The 20,347-nt window shown below is 36.8% G+C and overlaps 1 protein-coding gene across 13 annotated transcripts in view; it reads left to right on the forward strand.

Moving 5' to 3' along the window:
• LOC139143248 (A-type potassium channel modulatory protein DPP6-like) overlaps positions 1-20,347 on the forward strand; it is a 390,979-nt gene that overhangs the window by 156,642 nt on the left and 213,990 nt on the right. Inside the window, exon 1 of one of the 13 annotated variants that reach the window (XM_070713411.1) lies at positions 16,535-16,576. The exons of the other annotated variants lie outside the window; for them this stretch is intronic. Within the exon in view, the coding sequence (XP_070569512.1) occupies positions 16,550-16,576 (27 nt within the window). The 5' untranslated portion in view covers positions 16,535-16,549. Of the gene's footprint in view, positions 1-16,534; positions 16,577-20,347 lie in introns of those variants that run through there. 13 annotated transcript variants of the gene reach the window in all.

Genomic DNA, 20,347 nt, shown 5'->3' on the forward strand with positions numbered 1-20,347 from the left:
CTGGTGTCTGCAAAGTGTATACATACTGTTGTCTACAAAGTGTATACATACTGGTGTCTATAAAGTGTATACATACTGGTGTCCACAAAGTGTATACATACTGGTGTCTATAAAGTGTATACATACTGGTGTCCACAAAGTGTATACATACTGGTGTCTATAAAGTGTATACATACTGGTGTCCACAAAGTGTATACATACTGGTGTCTATAAAGTGTATACATACTGGTGTCCACAAAGTGTATACATACTGGTGTCTATAAAGTGTATACATACTGGTGTCCACAAAGTGTATACATACTGGTGTCTATAAAGTGTATACATACTGGTGTCCACAAAGTGTATACATACTGGTGTCTATAAAGTGTATACATACTGGTGTCCACAAAGTGTATACATACTGGTGTCTGCAAAGTGTATACATACTGATGTCTACAAAGTCTACACAATGTGTACACACTGGAAATTAATACAAGAGACGATGGTTGAAAGCAATGGAAAGACGACATCTGATATTCTTGATACACCAAGCATTTTTTCATCGATCTTACACAAAACTAATTCTTTTTTATTAACGAAGTGACCAAAAAAATCACATGACTTTAGGCAAAGTTTCAATTTTCTGAGCTTGAGCTCTTTGATACAACTCGTTTTTCATGACAATTACAGAAGGAAATGACTTTTCAAGATTACAGACATGGTATTTATGTATAGACCTAAAATAATTCGATATTGTCTGAAAACTTAAAAAAACCACTTCGACGAGTCATTTTAGCGTATAAAGTAAAGTTGAAAGTTCAATGACAATGAGGTGCTGACCGGAAAAAGAGCATAAAATCATCACTGGCATTAATAGTAATGAACAATTTATGGGTTTGGCCGTAGATTATAAATCCATGTATAGTTGCGATGCATGTACTGATACTACTATACCTGTTGCGTTGTGTTACGTTTCTCGTTTGCTTGAATCTGAAAAACTGCCGAGTATGCAAAATTTGCAATCACATAAAGGCACCGATAGTGGCCTTGTATACTATAATATGTTGTCAAATAAACAGTAGGCCTAAACCTGGACTTGAATTCGTCCCTACCTTCATCATGAACACGTTGGCTAGGTAAACCGATAGGTCACACTTAAGAATAAAATTCAGACAATATAAGGGACTCAGCTACTATCTAGATCACTGAATAATGAGTATAAACAATATCTCGTTAAGATCGCATTTCTCAAAAGTGCATCAATACTAATGGGCTAATTTAATGAATGTACATTGTCAAGTTAACCTTCAACGGTACAACATCACGTGACAACGCATACATTTTAGAGAAACACTGTTTTATCGATGTCATTTTATTTCATGAAGGTTACAAGGATAGAAAGGTTACAGTTTAATAAGATGATAACGATTACTTTAGCCTTGACTTTCTCAGTGTCACACACTGTATCTAAATTTTCCACATTTAAATTTTGTAAAGTCTTGAGAGGGGACACAAATTCTTCGAATCACTGTCTTTATATAAAAATTACGTTGCTTTTCCAAAGATAAAAGGAAGGTGAACTCTTTATGATGCAAGTAGTCGGATATTTGTTCTAAGTAGATCGAAAAATAAACGACCGGGAAAGAAAATCGCTTAAAGCAAAATAGTTGACCTTTATCATTTGCAGAATAGTGACCTGATCAAAGGCTCATAAGAAAGGTATTTATAAATCAAAAATACTCAGAATATTTACAGAGTCACCCCGATTCAGATTACATTTTTATTTCAGACGAGTTCTTTTTCAGAGTAATATAACTATCATTAAAAAGAAGCAAATACAGTGTTAAGGACGCGAAAGCGAAACAGAGTTGATGAATCCAAAAGTCGTTTTCGCGAGTCGGCAATAATCCCCTTGAAAAAGCCGTCATGAACAGCGTGATATGGATAACGTCTTGTGAGTTCAACGTGGAGCTTCATCATCATAATCCCGTTCAATCGACTTTGATCAGCAGATTATTACCATAGGATGTTTTCCAAAATTACACCAAAGTAGTGGATTTTGATAACAGTAAACTAGACAGACGAGTACCGGTATCTTCATGAACCTCCTGAATGCAGCTCCTGCAAGTCAGGGACCGTGTGCCTGCATTATGACGCACGCTGCTTTTTCGACGTGCCGCGCATGTGACGAGAATTTGTAATGGGTCCGAGCATTGTGGCTATTTTAAGAACTTGAAGGTCGTTGATATGGTAGTACCCTCTCGACACTCTGGATTCATGTCAGGTACTTACAGTGTCTGAATATCTCACAACTCTGTGCTCATGATCGAGCCTCGCTGATGATTCCACAGACGTCGATCACACCTCCGATAACTTGTTATCTATGTTATCTATAACTGTTTAATGTTTCAGCTTTACCAACAGCTCCTAATTGGCTTTCTGTATTGTCGCCCTCAAGGGACCGAAAAGAAAATGTCAAAAAAATCAAAGTACATCAACACTCAACTCATTTATTTTGTAATTTTAATGCACAAGATAACTTGATCTCAGAAAAATCAGAACGCATTTACTTTGCAAGAATTTATTTTGATTTGTTTCGATTCAAAAGATAACTTATCCAGACTGCTTCAAGACATATAACCACACTGTCAAAATTTTGTCCCCTGTCTGCACTATTACGCTCTTCGTGTAATATTGTACTGTAATAAATTAATAATGAAGCAGTAATGTCTTTTTGGAAAAAAATAAAACATTGGTGGGTTTACCCAGAAAATAATCGATTGGTTGTCGTCACCGCCTGCACAAGTTTGCAGCCTAACAGACTAGAAATAGAGCGTTATGCACTTATCCGACAGGACAGTTGAAGTGACGCCAAGCAATAGATCGTTTACCCAACAAACTCGTTTGGATGCTAATTTTTCGACTGATAACGTGCAGCTGAAGCGTATAGATCAAACAGACATTACGATTTCGGAAAACGTTGCAATTCATTGCATAAAACTGCCTTCGTTTGAAAGTCAAATATTAGATATGCTAAAATGAACGTTATTTAATCAATTAAGCCTATCCCTGTCACGATGAAGGAAGACATACTCGTAAGCCCCCTTCATATTTGTACACCTATTACAGCCATTAAGCTATGTGTAATTAAACTAAAACTCAGTTGGAATATTATTCCATCTGATGTTTGAGAGCTCACACGTTTGTGTTATCTTAAGGAGTTCTTGAATCAATCGATTTGATTTCAGTGATTGATAAATAATAGATAAAGTGGAGTTTGCCTTTGTCGGTTAAGTGTTCAAAGACATCATGGCGCAGTTCAAATGTTATCACTTCTTCCGTGCGCGTATCATGGATCAATGCAATTTATGTAAGCCACAACACAGCACAGCAAAATATTGATATGAAGAAACAGAGCTGTCTGACATTGACAGGTAGCCAAAACTATCAGTCACAAAACGGCAGAAAGCATAGCTGTATCTACTGCTATCGCTTCTGGTCGTCAGCTGTGGGATGAACTCCAGTAAAGCTCTTGCAAGAGTCAAGATGAGAGTATCACATTTTTAATCACCCAGTAATGTGATGTGGGACTTGCCTACCACAGCTCTTGAATAGGATGGAGATATTATCTGTTTAGTTTCAATTATCTGTCTCACATGGGAGTATCTTTCACTATCTATACACAGGCTAGCCTAACAAATTAGTTCGATCATCTTGGTTTCATAGACTGTACCGTATTCAGAATGCAAAGGAGATACGTGTCGGAGTAGAAATGCAATCGGACAGAACTGCCCTTTGAAATGCCCGTCGACACACCGATGAATACCGTTACTTTCAAAGCAATTACGTCGGCACAGCTCAACTTCTACGTTCTGTCCATGAATTTCCGTTTCGCCATTCTCGGGTTTTTGAGGCTTAAAATTGTAATGTACATTTGAGCCGAGTTTGTCTCGCACAGGCGTTCGCTATCGCTATTTTAATGACAGTGATCGCATGAATTAATGTTAATTTTCTCTTAACTTCAGGTTTTAAGACTGGCTATTTTAACCATGGAGTAGTATGTATATCAGATCTATTATTGTGGAAACGACTGAGTTAAATTTGCTTGTGCCTGGCCTAATAAGGAATGCGCATGCGTATTGGAGACGTGAGAATTGGTATGAAGTTGCTTACCCTTCACGTATAGGGACAGATGAAGTAGATGATCCAAACTCACCGCAGGTGGTGTTCATGTGTTCATCATTAATTCACTGCAAGCTTTCAAAGATAACCCCAATGGTGGGACATGAAAAGAATACACCCCATCATTATAGTTAAAAAATATGGCCCCATCGCCTCAGAAATGAATATTAAGAGACATTACTGTAAAATCGAAATTGCCCTCGAGCGGAATAGTCTGAACACATATTCCCACTTAGCCGTTTCGACATTAATTATGCCTTTCCCGGTTTTTATGTGAACCAGCGCAGATATATGCCAGGCTGCTATTGATCCACGTAATTTAATTTGAACACAAATAGTGAGGCGGTCACATACACGTATATGTGCACAGCGTTTCTTCAACTCCCAAGGCCCTGTACACTTACATGGTGTTCTCCAATCGAGAAAATAACGCAAGCCTTATCGAAATAGCTTTGGAGATGAAAATCGGAAAGAACCAAACACCGACTTCTTTGAGACTGTATTTGAGGGACCATTTTATTTTCTATCCAGGGGTTTGGGATTGTCGCCACAGCGGGAGTCTTCTGTGAAAACTGGGTAGCAACTTTTAAAGAAAGCCATGGTTATCAGCTTATAAATTTACCAACTACACTCTGCTTCAGGGAAAAATATTATTCTGATATCAATGCAGCAGACTGCGATAATTATACACCTAACTAATGAATTTAATGGGCGAGTGCTCAAAGTAATGACAATTTCTGTGAAGTAGAATCGAATTATACCTGTCTACTTTCACTAGTAATTCTAAAGCTGCACCTTTTCTGGGCCCTATGTCGTCATACATTTCAATATCACTTGTGATGTGTTCGGCATTCTGAAACGTGTTCGGTTCCCGGCGGGAATAGTTTTCGGTGACTGCACGCTTAGATGTCACACGGTATATCTGTCATACGAGATATCTAACTGCACGTATACTGTCTTTTCCCTGGACTCGATAATTATCCGAGGTCAAGGGTCATGATAATTTATAAGTGCAAACAACCTTGCAGTTTGCACTAGTCGCAGTTTAACTATACCTCTTCTGTCGAACATTGCCCCTGAACTTATGCCAGTTGTACATGAAAATGCTTTCAAATATCTCAAGTTGCATGGCGATTTCGTAAACCTTAGTTCTAGAATTGGAATGAGTTCAGTTGTGAAATTGTTTCGTGAAAAAAGTATGCGTAGCGTTACGCGTCAAAATTCATGTTTTCATGCTTGGACGAACTCCTGTTCCTCATCAAATTATTGCTGTATAAATTGTATGTTTTAGAAGTACTGATCTGATTTGATATGTTTAAAAAAAGTGCATCTACTTATCAAAGTAGTATGCACATCGAAACTGAAACTGAAGTCTCTGAAGGAAACTTTTAACCATTCCCTTCCAAAATCAAGAATAAAACAAATCAAATTACTTGACATTTACCGATATTTGAAATTCAAAATGGCCGCCATCCCAATTTTAAGTCTATGAACAAACCAGATGAAAACTTTAGTTACTCCAAGAACTTCAAGTGAGCCCCACCCCACCCCAGCGACAAATCAGTAATATTCGTGAAAACTTTGAGAGTCCGAATATCTGTCTCCGAAGCCCATCTGCCTTAAGTATAATACACATTTCACCTCCAACAAATCTTTCCAAGGACACACACACACACACACACACACACACACACACACACACACACACACACACATATACACACCCACAGGCACCCACTATAGGCACACGCATCCAGAGAGACAAACAAATATGTAAACTTACTATTCTGTTAAATTCACAAAACGAAGTAAAGGTTTCCATGGCAACCATGGGTTTCTTGAAGCATTCCTGATCCGAAATATAGTAAGGTAGATATTTCGCCTTATCTTAATGGTAGGCCATACGGTAAATATATTACAGGTTTATCGCATTAAGATCAAACATTTTCTCAGGTAACATAACTCGTTGCTAGGCCATATACAATTACATTGAAGAAAGGATGACGTCATTTTAAGTCTCGGTAGATCTTCAGTCACAAGTATAAAGTAGTCGTAGATTTTGAAGTGCTGCCGTGCTGCGGCAAATGTTACGATGCATTTTGTCGAGTCTTGTTCTGAAATTAAGACGAAAAACCAGCTTCAATGTTGAAAGGTTCATGGTACAGCTGATTTCACGGACCAGCATTTGGCAGTTATTTATGTTCCATACAAAGCAACATATAGCTTTAAGGAATGGAGTATAGCTTGCAAAAAGTGTGAGATATTAAGAAATCTTTCAAATGCGACAGCTCTCCTGTTCAAACTTAATACATGCATATAATGCGTAATAGAGCGCAGCCGAGCGTAATGTGATTTTAACAATTGATAAGTAAGTTAAAGTGTAAAATCTGCAAATTAAAATACAAATTATCGCACCTATAAAAAAGCTGAAAACTACAGAGACATTCGATAAAAGCAGTGTTATGCATTCATAATGGAGGGGCCCTTCTATCAATTTTCCTCCAGAAAGATTTATCGGCAGTCTTAGAGTGATTACGTCATAAGGACTCCTCTAGGGAGATGTGCCTGTGGATTGCAGTCTCATGGCATTCTTAGTGTTACAGTTTGCCAACAGTAAATCTAATATCGTTCATTGAACACGTCGATGAATTATCCCGGAGAATACTGATGCTACGACATCGTCGCACTGAGCGACCGACAAGAGGGCCTCAACCGACCATTATTTGCAGCTTCTATATTTGCTATTTCACAAATTTCAAATCACATCGTGTATTTGAAAACATACCCCATAACTTTTCCTCACCTATAAAAGCATTTTGATAAATTGGAATAAATAAATGTTGGATGTGTACATTGTAAATATCGTGCTGATTTTTTGTAGAAATCAAATTCAGAAACAATTAAAAATATGTTGCCACGAATATTACATTCAAATGTTAACAGATATATACATATATATATATATATATATATATATATAATATATATTATATATATATATATATATATATATATATATATATATATTATTATTATTATTATTATTTTTATTATTATTTTATTTCGGACAACATTCGTCCATATAAATTACACAAAGAAAATACAGATACTATGATACAAAAAAATGGTGTTGGATATACTATCCATATATAAATTCATTCACTAACCATGAAAGATCGACTTTCTCCACAGGTTACGCAAGTCAGAACTGTAAAACAGTACATCATTAACCATTCTTACAATTGTATTTTCACTGTAAGATATTCTTTTCATCAGACTATACATTTGCTTTCGTAAAAGAGCATCAAAACTATCAATCCTATTAGAAACAAACATAGAGCTTGCACTACTGCGTCTCTCATAGCCAAGAAAAATGCGAGCTGCATTATTGTAACCAACTTTCACTTTTTTCAAGACACCAGCAGTATAATTAACCCACAGATTACCACCATATAATTGGTAGCAATATGCTTTGAAAAGATTACACTTTACATTCAAAGAACATAATGAAATTTTCTCAAGAGCATATTTGCAGATACATATAATGCTCTCTTTTGACGCTCAATGTCTTCATTACCACTAAACTGGTCCGTCACCAAATACCCAAGATGCTTTTTCTTTGCTACAAATGTAATTTCCATACCATTAAGATAAACAGATGGAGTGTATATATATATATATATATATATATATATATATATATATATATATATATATATATATATATATATATATATATATATATATATATATATATATATACACGAAGTATGCGGTTCAACTTGTCCGATACAAAGTGCTCAATACAAAAGTAGAGCGAGATATATAAGGGTTGCTGGAGAATTCTCCAGCAACCCTTGTATATATATATATATATATATATATATATATATATATATATATATATATATATATATATATATATATATATATATACAGACACACACACATTTATTTATATAATAACTTAAAGTACTCAAGTATAAAGTAATAAATACTATGCATCCTTCTCTTTTAAGTAACTTAAGTAACTGAAACTTAAGTAACAGACATTGTTACCTTATACTTGACCTAGTGTTATTGTATATACATGTAAGACTCTGCTTTTAGCATTGGACACTGTAATACACACACACACACACATACACGTACGCACACATAGAATTACATATGTGTGAGTGCATGCAAAATAAATGCTTCCACAAAGTAATTCTTTTATTTTTCGTCCTATACAACGACCAGTGCAGCAGGTCCGTATAATGTTCTTCCTATTGTAAGTTTAGAGTTCGATTTGGATAGGTAGTTCAAATTCTCATTAGTGTATGGATTTCCGTGTCCTTGTTCAAATAGCACCATATCGTGTTTCGATGTCACATTGTGTGCCAAATTGCAAACCATATATGATCGTACCACCGGTCTGATCCTGTATTGATCCGTTTGCTAAATCTATAACACACAGTCTTAATTATCGAACAGTGTATTTTGATTTCCATCACGGCATGTCTCGTAGCATTGGATAGCAGGATGCAGAGATTATCATGCACAATCATTGATCTCAATGGATTCTTTCTTACTTTCCACCTTGAAGAACATAACACTTACACATACATTCATGTAAATCATTGTGTATGTATGTGACTCTGTGTTTCGATGTACGCAGTACACGGTGAATACACGTTGCGTACATAAATTCACGTACATAAGTACGTATGTGCATACACGTAAAAACATAGGTCAGTAGAAACATGGATGTAACACTGTCATAATGTAGATGTTACTATTGTAAGCAAAATCAACCACGTTACTGAAATATCTGCCCTTTTGCAACTTGCGACTCATGCGGATACTCAGGTATATTCAGGTATCTGGTTCAGTGTTTTAAGACAGTCTATATGAGATGTAGTTATACATGGTTACGGACAGATGACGATGAAAATCAAAATAAATAGTGGCCATTTTGTTAGTATGATGATAGCTGGTTTACGGTCACCATACGATTTCATGTTATTTCTCTCTCAACAAATTTAACTCCGTTTCGGCACAGTGGATATCATAGTGTAGATATCATGCGTTCTGTTTAAACGTAAATATGTTATTAGAAGGTTGTCATGGATTCCTTGGTATGACGTCATGGAGTTTCAAGTGTTGAGATAGCGACTGTTTGACCTTTTAAGGTAGAATAATAAACAAAATATCACGAAGGGTTTAAGGTAGACGTATTACGATTTCGAACAATGACGTTTCAAGTTACAGATGACTCGTAAAAAATTTAAACACTGACAAGAATTACCTTGGTTTCATGTTTCACGCGCTAAAGCTTAATAAAACCTAAGTCAGTATATGACATTAAATATTACTAAACTTATACGTTCTGCAGGTTTTATTTTTCAAAAAGAGCGAAAAACTGATAGAAACTGGCATTTAGTCAGTTTTCACTGGGCCATGCAGATTCGCCTGACCTCTCTCATAGACACGGAAGACAATCACAGATCGAAAGATATATGAATAGATAAACTTGGCAGTCCGTATTCAATGAACAAAATCTGATTTATATAAGTGATGCATGCACAAAAAATAAATGTCTTTACAAATATATATATATATATATATATATATATATATATATATATATATATATATATATATATATAAGGTTTCATAGTTTCTACATAGCAATTATTACTCGAAGTGTTCGATGAAGTTTGTGAGTTCGTGAAACTCTGAGACTAAGTTGAAGTATCTGCAATGTTGAAATGTGAACTCCATCCTAATTCGACTCTCTTTTTTATGTTCTTTTGTAGGTAAGTATTGTCATATTAACATGGTACAGATTGTTCGAGTTATGGAGACGTGACAGTCAGCAGAAGCAGACCAATGGAGACTGTTGAGTATCGTGAAGTTTGTCAGTGTTTTGAATGTTTGAGTCGAAAGGTGTGATCACGGTTATTCTATTATTGAAATAGTGGCTTGGTGTACTTGTCAATATATTGTGTGTGGCGCATGTTATATATATATATATATATATATATATATATATATATATACACACACACACACACACACACACACACACCCGGAGGCACATAAAATATTTAGTACATGGGCTCTTGTAGTAATATTCAACTTCACTTTTTATTGGACTGTCGCGAGTGGATGCATTCCTTTCATGGATTTATATGCTATAACAGTGTTGAACAAAGCGTATTCCATTATTCACTGCTATTCTCAATGAAATTATCTCATCAAAGTGTAATAATTACACATTCAACTGCAGTGCGTTTTGCCTTCTACCAAGTCACTTGATGTCGTGCTTTTTATAACCGTTTTAAGCTTTGTGCATACCAGCGTTACTGCGGTACCGTTGATCCAATATCTGCTGCCTCTGTAAGTTGTTCTTTCTCGCTGAATGATAGCTTTATCATTAGTTTTTCGTAAAGTTCAAAACTGGAAATATATGCATCATGATCTGCCTTTCAAGAAAACTAGCCAATCACGTATCTTCAATGGAAACCGAGAAAGCATTTTGAACACAACACAAGACAAAACAAGACAAAACAACACAACACACAGAACACAACACAACACACTACAACACAACCAACACAATGTAAAGTCCTTTGCAGCCTCTTTCATAATGTGAACTGGAAAACGTGTCTAAATTAAAATTTAGAGACTGAGAGACTCAACAATTCTTATTTCACTTTAAGTTTCCGAAGTAAAACATATCCTTCGAGTTTCATCAGCGATATACCGGCGTTTGCATATGTGCTTTGCGTGACGAATCAATGAATAATTCACACACATCTCCATGGAAATGTGGCCACTCAATGACGGAATAAATATTATCATGGACGTTTATATCTTGTTTTATAGCACGGCTCTTTTGAGACCGGTACGGTGGCTCTTGATGGCTTTCAAAGACTTAAACTACCCCAGCCATAGCTGGAGACGTATTGTCAAGGTGATATATGATTTGTTTGAGAAGGCGTAGAAAATTGGACACATGTAATCCAATTTATTCGCAATGTGTAGAAATCGTTTCGAAGATGTCAAGATATTACTTTCTGACAATTTATTCTGACAAGTCACGTGGAGAGACAGACGCAACACGGCAATAGTCGATCTCTCTCCATTTGTTTTATTCGATTGCCGAAAGTCGTCATATTTTGATTACCAATTAACTGCACATATTGAATTTTCAGATTGAAAACCAACCTCATCTTTCGTCATAACATCTCTCAATAACTTCATAATGCTCGACTGAACAGGCCCCATTCGCACATACTTAAGTTTACTCCTGTCATGACGTTAACCCTTGGGATATGGGTCTTTTGAAATATCCTCGTTTGCGTTTGAGATCGCATCTGCTCTACTGACAGTCGTTCTTTGTGGAAATGCAAACACCGCCCCCACCGGTACCTTTAGCTTTCTTTCATTAGCGTGCTATTGATTTTGAAACGTTTACGCTTTCTTTGAAAAGAACGCCAAATTACAAATTGTGCACCGAGAAACAAAGAACCATTGAATTGTCAAATTAGTCGACGTCTCTGAACTGCGAGCGTTTTTGATTACATGGTAACAACCAGTGAAACATATCGCGATGGTTGGTTCCACACAAGGCGATTGGTGCCTTCTCATTCTAGGAACAGAGATTAACAGAATATGTTCTCACATGATTTCCATTACAATTTTTCGGAATTCATGAAATCAAGACTACCAAGCTTCCACGACATTATACAAAGTGAGTGATTTTAATGATAAACTCCCTCTGGCGGCAAATGGTCACGTAATTCATCCATCATCATTTTCCCGTAATATGCATTCTGAAAAATTTTCCCTGGATCGGAATTGAATCCATTGGTGCATGAAGTTGAGACAGTATTGATTGTTACGGCTCGTAGCGTCGCCAAAGTTTTCATGCACCAACTACTTCATTCGACAAATTCGGTATTGACTCTTGAGTGTTGATTTTAATTGACTTAGTTGTTGTGGGAATATTTATCAACGTTCCAATTTGAGTCAGTATGTTGCAATATCTTTTATGATTTATATTTATTTCAATTTTTTTCTAAAAATTCGAATCGTAAACATATCTGCATGCATTAATATATACCTGATTCTGATATATCTGGCTATCATGGCTAGTCAATTATAAATGTTATATTTGAACATTATTATTATTATTATTATTATTATTATTATTATTATTATTATTATTATTATTATTATTATTATTATTATTATTGTTATTATTCTAATTTAGTAAGTACGATTGGTGAACAGAATTTCAATATTGTTTCATCAAAATTTGAACATCAGATCATGAAATCGGTGACTCAATATTTACGCTTCCAGCGTGTTTGTTTCGTTATCATGATCTTCAGTGTCAGTTTGTAATATTTCTTCTTACCATTTGCAAAACCAACTGCTGCCTACTCCTTGTGAAAACGAAAAAACAGCTTATTATAATTTTTAACTATTATGATAGCAACACGTTCTTGACTTTCCAAAGATAAAGCAAATCTAAAAAAAATGTATTGGATTTATTACACTTTCATTACCGACGTTGATGGCGCACTCGGTTATCTTCATATGAAAACCTGGACACTGAGAAGAATAGAGAGTGAAAAATTATTAAGTGAATGCTTGGTGGCGTACTTCCCACCTTGCGAAGTTATCATAGATTTGTCATTACATTGCAGTTTGAGCTTTTGTTAGATCAAGCATCGTCTCATCATCGATTCACTTAAACATGTATCCATTAAGGGGCCAGAAGCTGTGACGTTTGAGGATTTTTTCAGCATTTTTATTTTTTATGTTATTTGCAAGTTCTTGTTCTACTCCCGAAACATATTGAAAAAACCCCAATTATTTAGCAGATCAGAATAGCATCTACACGTGTAAAACGCACGGTTACTGTCTACATTTGAATTCTTGTCCGGACAAGAATTCACTTGTCAACAATGACAATGTAGTTTACACATGTACAGATTGAGTTGACAAGCGGAGTGCTGTGTATAGTATCTCAACATGTTTTTATAGACTAGAACAAGAAACTGTAGTTGACATTACAAAGCAAAAGTAATGAAAACATCATCAAAATTTCGGCTGCTGGCCCTTTACATGTAATGTCTTGCATACGGTCGAAGCCGAATGTTGGGGAACAATATCTTCAGAAAGAGCGAGAAAATATAAACAATTTAGATGGGATCAGAGATCTGGTTAACCGTCATGTTTTCACGATCTGTTCGTAGATGAGACCAGCACATGTGTGCTTTCTTTGTTAAAACGTCGTCCCACGATAATTTTCTGTCATATCGCGGTATCGCTTGCCAATTTGAAAACGTCCACTACAATGTCCTCCTCGTAAATTCGAAACTTGTTGAATAGGTTACGACAGTCAGCAAACAGCTATTAAGTGATCTTTGAAACTGAATACCTGTAGAACATGACATAATATATGCCAATTGAAAGATACATGTTTTTTAAATGAAGAGACGGATGAGTATTATGAAGTGTCATCTAAACTATAGCTTTTTAATGAGAACAAGGATTCTAAATTTGTCAAAACGAGAGAAAAAGAACAGACCTGGACAAATATGATAATGCACATGGAAGCTAATTGCGGATGGTTTTTATTTTTTGCCTCTGCATCTTTTCTGATATAGTAAGAAAACTCACAAAATGACAACAAAAGAGCAAAAACCACACAAACTAAAGGAAAATATAAAACAGCGACTTCAAGTTGTCGAAATCCAACGATAATCCTGAGCAACATTCAAGAGAAAAATTTAATCATAACTGAAAAGCCATATACATTACAGCCTATACAAGGGATTAATTGCCCGAGGACAGGTGACCACCTGCCCGACGTCAGGAGGGAAAATGGTCTCCTGCCTTGAGGGCGCATGATTATGTTTCAATCACAGTTATGCGGTTTGTCGCATTTCCTTACATAATTCCGTTCACATGGAATTCCACATGTCAGTCATGGCGAAAGACATTGCACAGTGACCATCTTTTATGAAAATTATGTAATTTGATCATTATTTTTTTATTCCCGGAGTTGTCTTCAAGTTGAAAGTAGTTCCGGGTCAGTTTTGGTCAAGTGATGCCTATATGGCCCTCTACGTCACGGACCTGCATGTTACCATTGAATCCTAGGGAGCGCGCGACGTTAGATACGTAAGGCATGTTATTGTTTTCTTTAGTTTGTTTATTTAGCACAATATATTCAAGTAAAGAAACAAAACAATACGGAAAAAAGAAAAGAATCAAATGAAAAATCATTTGTAACCGACTATAGGGTGACATTTTATACATGGAAGGTTAACTTCCATTGCTTCTTCCGCGTCACGTGCACGTACGCTCTAGGCGATATCGACCTCTGCACATCCCAACCTGAGGGTTTGTTCATCAGAGCGCGCCAAGACGTGATCTATCGCCTACACTCGGCAGAAAGCCATGCTCAGACGTATACTGCGCATGCAGTCATTTCGCTGTTTTATCAACATGCGCTGTATTGATATCAACATTTGTAGGAACATGGTTGCAATCTAGATTTTGATTCCGTTTTTACAGGGACATCGTGTATTCCGTGAGTTTGGGTTGTATGTCCTCAGTGACCTTCTGATACAGGACAATCTTTGAGATTAAAACTACAGACTTTAATCTGTAGACTTGTAAATGACAAGAAAATGACTGAACACGCAGGAATTTCAAACTTTCATTCGAAACATTTACCATTAACATAACTGGAAATAATTTAGGCCCAAATTAGTTCCAGTTATGTTAATGGTAAATGTTGGGTTAATTGGATATCGTAGCAATGTTGGTCTAAGCAGTAAATTTAAGCTCATCAACTTTTCCTTTATTTTGCAATTCACTTGTTTTTATGGTAACTTTCAGCTATAGGTCACCTACCATTTTTGATAAATTTCAAAAATTAAAAGATCCTTTTCTACTAAGTTAGTTCCAATCGTGTTCATAATTTTAATTTTCAACTGTAAAACGTTTGGAAGTATTACTTTTGCCAAAGTGGGCGCCCTCATACGTTTTGATTTGTCGCTGACGGAAAGATACCCATAATGCGGTACGGGACACGTATGCCTAGTTGTTGATGGACGAAAGTCTTGCTGCTAGTGCTAGACTGATAACTGTAAATCAGAAAGTCGGTCAGTATGCCTTGAACAGTACCATAAAATACCCCGGATGTGTTAAAACAGCACATCAACAGAGAAAATGGGAGTGGAAAAAGCAAGTATATTGGAATGCATTACTTGTAAAAGTTAATGTGAATCCAGTAAAACATTGACAAGATCGTGCTGTAGTCGGAAATCTCTGTGTCGGCATTTAAAAAGTCAGTCCCATTTGGCGGTAGCTGAACACTTCCGAGTTTTAGAGCCGATACGCGACCCATGGTAACTTTGCTTTTGCGTAAACTGCGTCGACCGTAAGCGCTTGGAATTTAACATTTTATAGTTATCTCATTGTGCGCGTGTCGTCAATGCGAGGCGTATGTCCCGTCACAGGCTACCAGATAGCGCTCAAGTAAAACGCTCTGATATTTCGGTCTTAATTTTATATCCCTCGGTATGTCTAGCGGATAGCGTTTCTTATTGCGCGGCCTTGGTCACGCTTGCTGTTTATACGATGGAGACTGGGTCGCCCTAAGGAGGATGTACAGATAAATTCACACAATTTTTTTTTACGATATTTGAGCGTACTTTGTGATGACCGTGTCCAGGGTGTGTAAGCTGACCGGTGATTTGTCTCAAATGGCACTTGCATTTCTCAAATCGGACTTCAGCGTTCTGAAGTCATTAGGCGAACTTTGCAGACGGTACAGCGCAAGCGGCTCGACAACCAAGCACACACTCTCAGTCTTCTTGCTTAGCTGACGAGTTAACGAACGCTCTTCATCCATCTGCGAACAGCTATCGTTTTATGAAATATCAATTTTGACGGGTGAAGCATTACCAAGGACACAGCGTATCTGCCGACTGTGAGCGCCGACTGTAAGTGTTGCGTTGATATATGGAATTTCATTGCATTAGAGTGCATTTACGGACGTCAATCGGAAACACTACTATAGCCGGTCAAACGCTTGCATTTTTCAATTACAAGAGAGAGTCTCGCCTCGAGCATTTGTCTTCAACGCAACGCCTTCCGCATACAAGGTATCATTTCCCTGTCTGGAGCAAAAATCAAGACTTTCAATCAGCCGGAGAATCTCGGTATTTTGTGTCGGCTCTACCATCCACGAAATTTCGAAGAATCGGAGACCTGCCTGGTTTTGTCTAAGCTCGGCCTGTGGAGATAGTTCTGCGAAACTGCTTGTTGGTGTGAGCAAGGGAGTCTAGTACCTATGCAGAAAACGCTGAGAAACATGGGCGCCGTCTATGTACAGCATAAGGTAGGTAACATTAACCAAGGATTTTTTTCATCCTATGAAATTAGGCCATGAGTTGCCGTACCGTCTTCGGTTTCTATAGATGTGTTATTTTTATGCCACGAAGTATTTATATATCTTTGCGACTTGTCCCTTTTTGATGATGTTTTGTTTGTAAAATGTTTACCCTTATTTTTACGATTAAGCTGTTAACAGATAAGTGACCCATCTTCACAGCAAAGCTTTGTGGTTTCTGTAGTGTTCAATGTCATCAGTCTCAATTCTTGTAAATGCGACAAACTGAACGCAAAGGCACTACTGTATAAAGCAGGCAGCTACTAATTGTCCGTAAAAAGAGACAAGACGCGCATGAACGGGTATTTGTTCCGAACAGTGTTAAGAACGGTTGATCACGTCGAGGTCAGAGTCAGTTTAAACATTGACATGCACTTCCAAAATTACCAGCTTTGACCTACAACCCGCATTATCTGACACCGTGTTGATAGGAAAGGACCTAATCTTATCACAACTTGTTGAATATACTGTGATTTAAGAGTTTCTTGTCGGTGTCCGGGACCCACTTTACTATATTTGTTTTCTTCTTTCAATCACAAGTGTTGTTTTCAATTAGACTGTGATATTCCATTAGCGGTCAGTGACAAGATTACATCGCGGTCAAATATGTTATTAATCAACAAGCAAACTGATGCCGAACTAAAAAAATTTGACTTATAGTGATGAATAAACAAAAATCGCATGTAAGGACAAGGTTGTAACATAAGCAGATTGCTGATACAGTTAGCATGCTACAATATGATTTGAAAGTATGGAAACATTAGTCATATTGTAGTTTGAAGCTACACGACCCAATGTTCACGACTCATATACAAAACTTACTACCTGTATAGGATAGCTCTCCTTCCAATGAACTTCTGCATTATACGCCTTTAATTTTTAGAAAATATTCTATTCTTCTCCTTTCGTGATTCCACAATATGTTCTACGCACTGCTAGAATTTTAGATTTCGTCGGAAGAATGTTAAGAGACATCGCTTTTACGTTTTCACATACTAATACTATAATTAGAACTTTATTAGTCTCTATAATACCGTGATTGTTCATAAATTTCTTCAAATCCAAGGGATGAGTCATACTGAGATCTTAAGCAGCATTAGGAAAATATTTATCAGGGAATTAATATGCCTGTAAATCGAACGAAATGTGCCATTTGCGTCCTTGAGAATTAATTATTTCTATGGGATTCTAACTCTACAACTATGGATGGAATTCCTAGCTGTTTGCAGGGACTGTGCACCACGATCAATTAGTGTGAACTTGCCTCACAATGAAGTAGATATTGTGCAATTGGTTTTAAGTTCATTGATCCATGGCAGCAGTTGTAACTGGATTTCATAGTAGGTGCCCAGTAAGGGTAATAGCTGAACCACGACCACGATAGCAGTTGCTGTGGTTTTCTCTCCATTTGAATTCATTTTTTGTAACTTGGAAGGGTGCGACTGATTTGTCACTTCACTTACTAGCTCATGCAATATTGTGTCGCTTTAATATAAACGCCCGCACTTTGTTATTGGGAAACGGCCTCTTGATTAAACATATCAGTTGTTATTACCTAGCTTTGGATGAGACTATCAATGCTGGTTGACTATCCAAATGAAGTACTTCGTCGTTCCAAACGTCCGTTTCGTAATTTGTACGATGAAATATTTTACTTGGTGTCAATACTATAAGGTCATGACCTCAAGTTAGAGTGAAGATTTTTGAATCACGTCAAGACATCGATCGATGGCAAAGGTTGATTATCGTCGCATGAACTCAGCAAAGATATCTCAAATTGTATTCTCCGAGGAAAACAAATCACCCGAGAACCTGTGGTCATGAAAAGTATGTGATCTTGTTAGAAAGCAGATTGCTGCATGTCTTGAAGTTTGATCCTTTGGAATCGAAACATAATCTTTTGTGAGTTGTAGCATCGGCTATGGATGAGATTTTGACTGAGAGATCTCCTGGCTGTCACGGGTCATCCAAGGTCGTAATTATGCATCCAATATATGTCTAGGTCGAGACTTTTTACTGTTATGTTATGTCATGCAAAAGTTTGGAATTCCTGACAGCTTAAACATTGTAAAATATCGCATTGGTTCGATCGAGTCACGTGTTGAAATTATGATTTAGTTATCCGATACTTTTAGTAGATATTTGACTTGTGTATCTTTGAATCGTTTTAAAAACAAGTATCTATGGGTGTATTGGTCTGATTTCGAAAATAGAATTTGTTTTTAAAGATTATCCTCGGAATGAACTGCTGTAGAAGGACCAGAATTCCTCAACCATTGCAATCTAACGGATACTACATAAAGATTGGTGGAAGTTGTTACAAATCAGAAATGCATAGAACAAAACTCTAACACGCCAAATCACTTTGAATAACATTCCTTACAGTTTATTGGGCAGCCAAACTATCCAGTATTCCTTGTTGCGCACAGTATTCTCTTCATCATGGTCTTGTTTACGTATGATATCATTTTCTCGCCTTGAGCTTTTCCACTCTTCAAGTAAACTGGTCTAAGGTTGACACTGTACCTCTTCATCAATAGAATCTGACCAAGACAGTCCACCAATGTCTTCGACTAGTCCAGGCTGTACAAGATGATTTTTCGCTTACTTGTTTGCAGAGCAAAGACAAAATGTCGCGTTATTATAACTTTTAATCGTCCAATCGAGAGTGAAGGACGACCATCGGATTCCTAAATCAAATATAAGGTTCAACACGGATGTGAAAGGAAATTCAGTCATTTCATGGCAGGAACTCTAAATAGCCACTTCGTGAAACTCTAATTTACTAGCGTTACATCGATCTCAGGTCGGAATATTTTGGCATGAGCTTATCATAAGTACTAGTGTCTTTCAAATGCATTGCAAAATTTAGATTCTGAAAAAGATGAAATAACAAGCTTTTCTGGAAAACTATACGGCCAAAAGCCAGTCTTGAGGTGACTTTTAAATTACTGTCATTATAAAGTCGTGCTGATGAAACAACAAAATGGATTGATGTTTATAGTTTTCGACAATTAGGACAAGTATTTTAATTGACTGCTCAATTCCTAGGATTGAAACTTCTTAAGTGTCAATACAAACAATGTGGGCTCCCGATTATCTTATGTGCACGTGCATTTTGATTTAACAATCTTATCATATCGTGAAACAGTATAAAAGTTGAAAATGTTATGTCATAAGTGAACACAACTTAGTACACGTCACTCAGTGTTTCAAATCTCGATCACGTGCTCCGATACATATCTAAACGGGGTAGACAATTAATTCATTGGCCCTTTAATGCTCAGACGACTTTCGTAATTTCAATCAATGACAACCTTTCGAACTTTCGACCTATAGGATCTCAGTGGTCTTGCTCAGAAACTCAGGACACAAACTTGCTTGTCTCTCTGACGACCCACTAAACACACCTAATGGTTCATCCCTTAGAATATCACCGTCCAGGAAACCGATTTACCACGTATTGACGAGTCAAAACAACAACGAAGATGGCAAATTCATATTAGAGTGACACGAAAACAGCGTTAGCCTTATCAATTAGGCAGCACAACAAGAAAATTGATACGTCAAACTATATTGTACAAACACAGCAAGACAAAGCAAATCGTAAGCTACAAGACATGTTTCCCATAACACAGCAGTGATATCGCTCATAGCCTCCTGTCTGTCTGGTTTCGCCTTCTTTTGATTTTAAGGTGGAGCTGCACGTTGCAAAACATT

The sequence above is a fragment of the Ptychodera flava genome, chromosome 11, assembly GCF_041260155.1.
Source record: "Ptychodera flava strain L36383 chromosome 11, AS_Pfla_20210202, whole genome shotgun sequence".
Classification (NCBI taxonomy): Eukaryota; Metazoa; Hemichordata; class Enteropneusta; family Ptychoderidae; genus Ptychodera; species Ptychodera flava.